The sequence below is a fragment of the Macadamia integrifolia genome, chromosome 6 (assembly GCF_013358625.1).
Source record: "Macadamia integrifolia cultivar HAES 741 chromosome 6, SCU_Mint_v3, whole genome shotgun sequence".
Classification (NCBI taxonomy): Eukaryota; Viridiplantae; Streptophyta; class Magnoliopsida; order Proteales; family Proteaceae; genus Macadamia; species Macadamia integrifolia.
This window is the reverse complement of record NC_056562.1, coordinates 22,601,269-22,612,028: the sequence shown is the minus strand read 5'-3', so window position 1 is coordinate 22,612,028 and position 10,760 is coordinate 22,601,269. Positions and strand designations below refer to the sequence as shown.

The 10,760-nt window shown below is 37.2% G+C and overlaps 1 protein-coding gene across 1 annotated transcript; it reads right to left on the bottom strand.

Moving 5' to 3' along the window:
* Positions 1–490: 490 nt before the first annotated feature.
* LOC122082133 (proline-rich receptor-like protein kinase PERK14) lies at positions 491–1,195 on the bottom strand. Its single transcript, XM_042649617.1, has one exon. It carries the CDS (start codon positions 1,193–1,195, stop codon positions 491–493), a length of 705 nt encoding a protein of 234 aa, XP_042505551.1.
* Between the last annotated feature and the right edge of the window lie 9,565 nt (positions 1,196–10,760).

Below are 10,760 nucleotides of genomic sequence, written 5' to 3'. Positions count from 1 at the left end.
ATGTAGACCTACTATAAGAAAAAAATGTAATGTGGACCAAATAAGATGAAGAGGGAGTAAAGGAATTTTGAAATATGATGTATATTACTATCACTGCTTTTTTTACCTGTGCGAACAAGACAAATTCAGATTGTGACCGGCCCTATTCGGTCAACTCTTTCGGTGCGAAATTGCGAGGAAGTCGGGTTAATGTGGACCAAGCATCATGAAAAATGACAACCCTATGGGACAATAACACGTTTGTTTGATGCCATTATAAAAGGAATGACTTCGATAGAGAGAGAGAGAGAGAGAGAGAGAGAGAGAGAGAGAGAGAGAGAGAGCGGTTGACACATTGCCTTAATAGCTCCCAAATCCCGGAAAAGAGAACGTCGGCTTCTGCCCTAGACGATATGAGAGGTCTCATCATCAATACCACCAATTTTATGAAATCGGTCGGTCATTCAGGAGAAATGTTTGTCAAGATCTGGCCGAAGAAGAGAACAACACTTCATCTAGAGAAATTCATCTCGGGCCTTGGAGAGATCATTTGTAACAGTGCAAAAAACTCTTGATAGAGAGTGGTAATAAACTGGCTTTCAGTAAGCTGGACAATCTGCAGTTGTCTGTAAGGGCCAAGAGCTAAATACAATTCCCTGAGTTTTCCTTGGAGTCTTGCAACAAATTTAGACAAGACAGTAACAGAAGAGGCTCCTTCATGAAGTAATTCAGCATTAATCCATGCATGAAAATCAGCAATCCAAGATGCCCATTTGAAAACAGGAATATCATTCAGGGTGAAAAATTGTTTTGGGTTCTGATTTTGGTATGGGGTAAAAGGGGTAGGAGGGACAGGAGGTTGTCTGGGTGTGTCAGGATTCTGGACTTCAGGATCATCATCCATTTCTGAAACATGTGATGCAGCAGGTTGAGGTCCTTCATTCATGAAATAAGGGAGAGGGGCTGGTTTTGAGATAGTAAGAGTTGTAAGGTACTCAGATAGAGGGTTTTCTGAAGGAGACATGATAGTATGGATGGATTTAGGAGTGGGAACGACAGGAGGTATAGTGGAAGAAGTTTGAGGAGTTGGAGGTGGCCTGTGTGGATCAGGAGGTGGCAGTGCAGGGTATGAGACTGGCATAGGATAAGGGGTAAATGGGGGAGGTTGTGCTGGTAGGGCATCTGCATATTCATCATCATAGTCACTAAGATCCATGAGGGCAGCAGTGGATGTCCATGCTGGGGGTAATCTACTACTGGGAGTCTGACTGCTTGTGTTCTTTTGGGAAGAGCACGTTATTGACGTTGAAGTTCTTTCAATTCTTTAGTCGGAAAAGTCCTTGAAGAAGAGACAACAGGAGGCACTGGAGAGACATACATGGCAAAAGGATCTTGTGGGATGAAACTTGGAACTGTCACCGAAAGTGGTTGCTGTTGCCATTGAGAAGAGGCAAAAGAGGGAGCACGAGGTTGTTGTTGCTGCATCTGATGAAGCTGTGCTTCAAGGTACCTGAGGTGCTTCTCTTTTTGGCCAATAAGGGCAAAAGCTATAGTGGTATCAACAACACTAGAAGTAATGCTAGCAAGTTCAAGATGGACTTGATCAATTTCTCGTCGGAGAGATTGAAGAAGATGATCATGATGGGACAAAGTACCATGAGTTTGTTGAGTCTGAGCCAAGATACGCTCAAGGTACTGGTTTTGGATAGTAGCATTTTCTGCCTGCCAATTCAAAACTGCTTCAGCTAGAGAAATAGGATCAGATCGTTCTGTAGCTTGGACTGAGGGTTTAATCTTCAAAACTTGACGAACACCATGAACATCGAGACCAGTGTCATGAAGACCGGGGAAGGATTTCAGAGGAGAAGAATAGGAAGATCCTGGAGTATACATACAACAGGGAGGGATGACTGGAGGGGGTAGATCTGGTTTTAGAGGAGGTTTACATGGTGAAGGTTGAGAAGAAATCTTAGGATTACCATATTTGACAAACAAGGGTATTTGGATTCAGTGCTTAAGGGGCCAACAGAAAGATCACCTGCCTCATATCGTTCTTGTAATTGGTGTTGAGTAGACTTTCGTCTAGCAGAACGACAAGAAGAAGGAAGATCATCGTTAGACTCTTGAAGACAATCGTCACAGTCATAGAGGTCAAAGTATTAATGACCAGTAACTGGATCTTAGAAGTAGAAGATCGGATTACCCTGGGAATCAAAAGATTTGATAGGAATTTTTTCTTGAATCATTCCAAAAGAAGTAGGAAAAGGAGAAGGTCGGGGTCGAGGAGGAGGAAAACGGATTTCTACCTCACCAAAAGGATGAGTAATATATTGGGGGTCAGTAGACTGAACTGGTTCATGAGAGGCCTGTGGCTGAGAGGCCGAGACTAGTTGTTCATAGGCTGTAACCCAAGAAGAAGGAAGAAGATGAAGAAGTTCATCTCTGGAGATTTGTCTTGGAACATAGGTACAGCAAGGGACTTGGTTAGAGTCCATAGTTATGAACAACGCATCGTCAGAATGGCCTGTAAGAAGATCAAATGCATGATTCTGCAAACGATAAGCCATATGATAGTGCAAGGTAGCAACCTTAGAAATAGCATTTTGAGGGACACCAGTAATATGAATTTGGAACTTCACGGTAGTGGGGAGAAGAGGGTCAGACAAGGGGATATTAAAGTTGGGATACAATGTTAAAAACATTGTTCCTGCATTCAACATAGTCTAAACAGTGGCAATCACAATATGTTGATACCGTAAAAATCAACTGTCAAGGAGTGCAACCCTAGAGACCACTGGGAGTCCTTTTTTTCTATGAAAAGAAAGAGCAAACTTGATAGCTCCTAGATGGAGATGAGTATATCCTTGTTGGATCCATTGAGGGATAAGATCCGAAGGTATCTCAAGGGTGAAGAACTGTTCTTTATCAGTAGCAGGGACATGGAGTTGATCAAAGCGAGAAGCCTGGACCAATTCATTTAAGGGGGGAATCTTCTGTGGTATCAACTCCGATGAGATGTTGCTCACGAACGCCGTCGTCCACTGCTACCTGATCACACAGAGCATTCGAGACTTCTTTCACTATCATTTGAATCAACTTATCTTCGTCGTTGCAATTTAAGAATTGAAAATTTATTAGAATTAAAAAAAGAAATGAAAAGAACAGAAAAAATTAGCTAGAACATTAACAGATCTGATTGATCAGTACAAACAATATGGACCTAATGTAGAAATCAAAATCACAAATTCTCGTCCGGCCATCATGATTCATTAATAATTAAAGAAGTGATGAATGATTGATTACCCATCAAGAACGGGAACGTCTTTCAAGTTCCATCCACGGAGATCACCTGCTATTCTTACAGCTGATCTCCACCTTTCCACCATTTCTTTCCCTAAGCACTCTTGGTGAAGGCAAAAAGGCTCTTCAAAACTCCTCTTTTGACGTCGTATGTGGGATCCATCAACGCCCATAAGGAAAACAGGAAATACCTTTTGGCCAAGCTTTTCCCAACATTCCATTATCAACGCAAGCTCTTCAAGACAACATCTTGGAGAAGCATAATTTATCAAGAATATAACAATGGCGATTCTTGATTCCCTGATTCCCTTCATGACCTTCGCGGAGAGAAGCTCCTCCTCTTTTAATGTTCTCATCATCCTTGAATGTTTTGATCTTATGGGTTCTCTCCAGGGAAGCGTAGAGGTTACATGTGAAATTCTTCACTGTTTCTTCTCCTTCGTAACTCACAAATACATCGTAATTCCATCGATAGGAGGAAGAAGACGAGATTGTGGTGGTGTAGGTTGCCATCATCAATCTGAAGCAAAGTCTCTCAAATCTTTGATCTGAAGAGGTTTGGTGGAGCTCTGAATTGAGATGAATCAGGAGAATGGGCACTAGATCTAGAGAACTCCTCCAGAGTAACAATAGCAGTACCACGCGGTGCACGCCACCCTTTCTGTAAAGAGCTTGACCTTAGGTCATCGTCGTTCTGCTAGGCCCTAGCACAAACAGTTGGAGTGCTTAGTCCTGTTGGTAAGGCCTGATGGTTCGGCTAGGCCATGGTGAGTATTGCAATCTGTCCGGAATCAGGTAATCAAGTCTCGCACACTGTTAGTTAAAATGGGAACGGCAAAAAAATAGAAACGTATGGTATGGCTTTTAAACAGATAAAAACGATGAATGGTACGATAAAAAAAAGGATAAAAAAAACAGGGAACGACAAACGGACGAAAACAAACAGTACAAGTATTAAACGTGTAGTTTTCAAAAAAATGAAACAAAAAAACGGTAGTATACTTATGTAATTTGAGAGATTATTAATTATATACATGCATCTAATGTTCCAAAAACTCTGGGAGTCCTAAGATAAAATAGCCCAATGGGCTACAAGAAAATGAGATGTTGCTAGCTTTAGCTTCTCCTTGCTCAATGGGTTATAAGAAGAAGAGATTTTTTTCCTATAGATAGTATGGAAATTAAAAACAAAAAACCAAGTACCATATTATCTTCACTCTTCACTTTTACTAATAGTTTTTTTTTTTTAATTAATTAAAATTTTTAATAAAATTCTTATTTTACCATTAAAAAACGGATACGCGTTTAAAACGACCGTTTAAAATGCTTTTAAAATGGATTCTTTTTCCGTTTCTATTTTTTTCCGTATTGTATAATAGCATACGGGAAAGCGCGTTTTAAACGGCAAAAAAACGCAATCACATTTTAAACACGTTTTAACTAAAAGGGGTGAATGTGTCCTCACTGCTACATATATCATCAATCGCCTTCCCACAAATGTGCTTAATGGAAAAACCCCTTATGAAATTCCTTTCTAGAAAACACCCAATTTTTCCCATCTCCGTGTGTTTGGTTGTTTATGCTTTGTCAAGAATACCTCATCTCTCCACAAATTTGATAAGCGTGCATCACGTGGCGTTTTTGTGGGCTATCCATATGGCCGAAAGGGATATTGTGTTTTTTACTTATTATCAAAAGAATTCATTGGCTCACATGATGTCCCATTTCACGAACATGTTTTTCCCCATGCTTTGAACCCTTCCCCATCTATCATTAACACACCAGTGCTCCCATTACCCATTTCGATAAAAGATGAAACCACAGATATTGAACCCATAGACCCACCAATTCCCACCAATGAAAACCCTCACTCATACCCTTCAACAGATGCCATCCCAACCCCACCTAACATTTCACAAGATCAACCACCCACTTTTACACCTGTGAACCCAATACCTCGTTCCCAATGCACACGCAATCCACCACAGTATTTGATTTGCAGGACTACCATTGCGCTCTTACTCCGTCTCAATCTTCTTCAAACGATCTTGGTTAAGGTACATCTCACCCTTTGGTCAACTACTTGAGTTATACTCGTTTTTTTCCACCCCATATGGCTTGTATTACCTCTCTTTCAATACTACTAAGCCACACACCCCTGCAGAAGCGATGAGGCACAACGAGTGGCGTGATGCAATGCAGGCTGAAATCACAGCCCTATCTGAAAATAAAACATGGTCTCTTGTTCCTTTACCTCATAACAAAAAACCCATTGGTTCAAAATGGGTTTATAAAATCAAGCGTAAATCTGACGGCATTGTTGAATGCTATAAAGTTCGTCTTGTTGCTAAAGGCTACAATCAAGTTGAGGGCATTGATTAAACATTTGCTCCTATGGCAAAATTGGTTACTGTCGAGTTCTTCTTGCTATAGCCGCAGCTCACGGATGGGATTTGCACCAAATGAACGTCCATAATGCCTTTCTTCATGGCGATCTTCATGAGGAAGTATATATGCTTCCACCTCCTGGTTATCGTTGTAGGGGGGAGAATCTTGTTTGCCGCTCCATAAGTCGTTATATGGCCTTAAACAGGCTTTGTGCCAATGGTTCTCCAAGTTCTCCACAGCATTAGGTGAGGTGGCATGATGTGTAATGCTAATAGAAATGGTTCTAATTTTACTCTATTCCTTATTCGGTTTGAAAATAGGTAATTCAATCGATTCAACATTTTAATCATGAAATAGGAATGGAACTTAATCAAAAAAAGATTCCACCTTTAGAAATCAAAATCAAACCAATTTACTTTGATAGTTTCTGTTTGGATTTTAAATTTTAACATCTGGGTATTTATTAGTAGAATTCTGGAAGTTTTTCACATCAGTACTATATAGTAGGATTTCAAGGAAGGATTCAAGGAAGCTTAAAATGGGCTTAATCTTTTGTTTGGTAAACTCAAAATTGGGCTTCATCACATGCCCTCTAACCAAGGATTTAGGGGATGGTATCGGTCTCTTCTGATATCGATCTGATACCTATCCAGATCGGTGGGTATAGTCTATATTGCCCTATTGCCCCTATTTTATTTATTTATTTTTTTTTACCATTTTACCCTTGAAATGATCCGCAAAACCAATCTGGATTGATATTGGATCGAGGATCGGTCTCAGCCGATACCTATCCGATACGGACGATCCTAGACCGATACTTGAAACCATGCCTCTAACTGTATATCTAACATATGCTTGTTCATCTAACTTAATATCAATTCGTCAATTCATCAATTCGTCAATTCGTGTGTTGGCTGACAACAAAATGAATGGATTATCCTAGGGGTACCCTGATCAGGAACAGTTTATTCGGTTAGAGGAGTTGCAGGATAAAGATGATCCTAATTTTTTTGAGGAAACTATTAATATTTTCTTCAGAGATTCTGTCCAAACGGTCATTAACATTGAGAAGGGACTGTAGGTTAACAGATTTTGAAATATATGTTTTATAATTTCTACCAACCCACACCCACCCCCCACCCCCACCCCCCACCCCCCACCACCCCCAAGAAAAAAAAAATCCCTAATAAGTTTTTCTTAAATTTGTTAATTAAAAAATAACAATAATGATGATTATAATTTATGTCTCTATGTAGGGATGAGAGTCTCATTGATTTCAATACGCAGGACAGGTACATGCACAAACTCAAGGGCAGCAGTTCAAGGTAATTAATTAATAAATTATAATTGAAACTTAAATATATATAATTAATAATTCATTATTAAAACCAAAATGTATAGATTAAAAAAAAAAAAAACTGTAGCACATAAGTGGATAACACATATATAATAATGCGACTCAAAAAATAAAATAAAATAAAACCCATGATATTGCATATAATGGTGAAGTCCATACTTCGTATCCAATATATATTTTTGGTACCATTCAAGGTGTCAAATATTTTGTAATCTTATTTTTTCCCCATTTAATATAGCATACAATTCTTTTATTATGAGAGTAATTGTTATCATTTCATGTGTATCTGAAAGATGTGCATGACATTGACAGTTTTGATAATGATATATTACTTTTAAATTATTTTTAAAAACCCTTTCATTACCCATAATTTTTTTTTCTTCTATAAACTTAAAAAATCTTTGAAAATAAGAAAAAGGGCAATTAATAGAATACGCCAAGTTCAAAATAGACCTAAAGTTTTGTTCAATAAGTTACTCTATTTTTAACGTTTTATGTTGCTACTAGATACTAAGCCATAGTGAATGAAACAAATATGATTAATTTATAACAGCATTGGAGCTAAAAAAAGGTTTCAAACTCAGACCTTAGAATTTCGAGGATACTGCAATGCAGGAAACGTAGAAGGGTAAGCATTCTTATTCTAACTCTAAGTCTTTTTTCGGGGATGAGATTCTAGCTCAATGACAAGATTTTTAAGCTAGGAAGTTGGGCTATAGCATAAGCTCAGGGAAAGTGAAAGGTCCTAGGCAGATGCAAGAAGGCTTTGAAAAAATTGAAGATAGAACATGCAGCTTTGAAAGAGAAGCTTCAATCTTACTTTCAGATAAGGGATTCATTTTGTAATCGAAATCAAATATCAAATCCGTAATCAAGTCGAATTAATCAAATCGAAATGAACTGAATTAATTCGGTTCAAAACTGGTTTAAGTATATGAGTATTTACCTTGATTCAGTTCAGTTATGGATCAAGGTATAAGAACCGTCGGTTTAAACCAAATCAAACAAAATTGATATTGGTATTAATTTGAGTATATGAGTATTATTATTATTATTATTATTATTATTATTATATTTTTTTTTTTTCTGATAAGTGAGCTATGCAATTTATTACACATATTCACATATACAGGGAAGGATGTTGATTAGGACGTACATGGATGTCAATGTGGAAAGAAGGTTCTTCAGAATCAATTTGAATAGCATTGTGTGCCAACTCCATTCCCCACCATTAATGGCAGAAAATTTTACGGTATATATTATTTTTGGATATTTATGTCATGCAAATATTTGGATTTGTTTTCAGTGGCGATCATGGATTTAGATATAGGTATAGGTATCGGTATTGGCAAACCGATTCGGATCAGATCGAATCAGTATCGGTCACTTTTGCCCCTTTTTTTAGAAAAGTACATTTTTTACTGTTTACTCCTAAAACAATACGGTAACCGGTCTGCATCAGTTAAGTAATGCTATCGATTTCAGCAAATATTGGTACAATACAACCAATATGGCCAATACGATACCGATATTTGAAAGGCCCAAATGATATTTCAGTCCTTTATGAGGTGAATAATCTTATCTAGCTAGCATTGATGTTTATTTCAAAGCTTAAGCTTATATTCCTATATACCTCCTAAATTAATGCACTAGAGAATCCTATTCGCTTGTGCAGTCACTAGTCAAACATGCAAATCAGTGGAAAGTCACGTGGAGACATCTTCAATTCGGCCCCATGGGGTGGAGGCAGCACAGTCTTTTCAAGCGTACATGTGTATAATTAAGCATAGACCCTCACCAAAAAAAAAAAAAAAAAGTATAATTAAGCATAAACACATGCAAAGAGAGTTTTCTATGGGAGAGTGTGACCCAGTGCCCAAACACATGGTGAGCGAAATTATTAACCCACCCCCCATATAATGGATAATTCTTTCTGCATTGATACTTCACTCCCATTTGGCCATCGTGCACAAGCAGAAACCGTATTCCCCACAAGAAACACTTCCCCATTAATTTATGAACATTTCAACCAAAGTGTTTCATAAGATTACCCATGAAATAATAACTCTAAGAACAGTATAGGACAAACAAAAGTTGGTGGCCAGGTAATAAACAAGCCATGAATGATTTTTTTTCTTTTCTTTTAAAGATAATAACGAATATTTGAATGTACAAAAACAATTCAGTTGAAGGCGTGGTATACCGTTCCGAAATAGAGCTGGGTCGGCCTGGATTGAACCATATCATATGAATCTACCTCTGTTATTTTTTAAAAGATAAGTTTTTATTATGATTTTACCTTCGGACCATACATATGTATTGAAATTGAAAAAGTCAAGATTGAAGATCGGTCAAAGGTGATATCACTTCGATCCAACCGATGCTGATCATTCTGATCCGAGTTTTAAAATCATGGTTAAAGGAGAGGTAAGCCCATATGGGTGCAACTTGGGCTCCAAAAGCCCGAGCTGGGGCCTAGCCCAACATATAAAAACGATCCAGGATCCACCCATATATGAAGCTCAATCATATGGCTTATTGTGGTCTCTGATTCTTCAATTTGGGTTTCCAAGAGTCCAATCTAAGTCACAACATTCATTTTCTTCTCAATACCAACAGTAAGAAAAAAAATTATGTTCAGGTAATACTTTTTTTATGGAGGTTTCAGCTGATGAATTTTTAGATCTGTTATTATAAACTTGTTTAGTGATAGCCTTAAAACATCATTTGGGCTTGTATATTTGATTATCACTAATTCTTTTTATTTTTATGTTTTTAATAAAATCATTAATTCTTATTTTTTATTTTTTAGAAGTTCACATTTTTTTTTCCTAGTAAAACAAAGAAGCTTAAATGTGATCTTATAGAGTTTTAATAAGTAATTTCATGATTTTATATTTTAATTTGCTTTCTAAAGTTAGGGACACCTTAGATCTCATGTAAAATCTACCAAAAAAAAAAAAAAAAAGATCTCATGTAATAAAAAATCCACAAAAGCTATAATGGAACCATCTTGTTGGGAACCATTGAAGTTCTTCTCCCTCTATAGTGCCTAGAACTGTTTAGGAACCAATGATACTATCTTGTCCCATTAGATGATACAATTAGGATCTAGGTTTGGTCCCTAACTAAACAAGACGGTACTGGGATTAGTGAAAATTAATGTGGAATTGCTTCAACAACACCGCCTTCCATCTTTGGTACTGATACTAATACAGACCCATCCCAAATAGTGGGAACCGTCTCGATTGACACCCTTAGATTAGATGTTCAAAACAGGTCTGGTAATTTCAACTGAACAAAGCAAAACTCAAGACGAATCATTGAAAATGAGGGGATATATAAAAGTATATCACATGGTTGAGATAAATCACCAAACTTAATAAAATAGGTATTGCATGCGATATATTACTTCTAACAAACAGTTAGCTTGCCAAATCACCAATCCATTTAATTAATGAAGGTGTGATGAGAAGAGAATGGCATGTAAATGGGTGTGATGGAAGGATTTTGCATTGATTTTTGTAGAATTAGTCAAAGTGATTATTGATGGCATCCCTTAAGTCCAATGAATTGATGTAAAAATTTTAACCCGAAAAGGGCCAATCATAGTTCGATCTTAGGGTGTCAATTTGAAATCGAAATTGAAAATCAAAATCGATCGTTTAAAATCACATGACTTAAGTTAAGAACTCAAAATTATATATATATATATATATATATATATATATTTTAC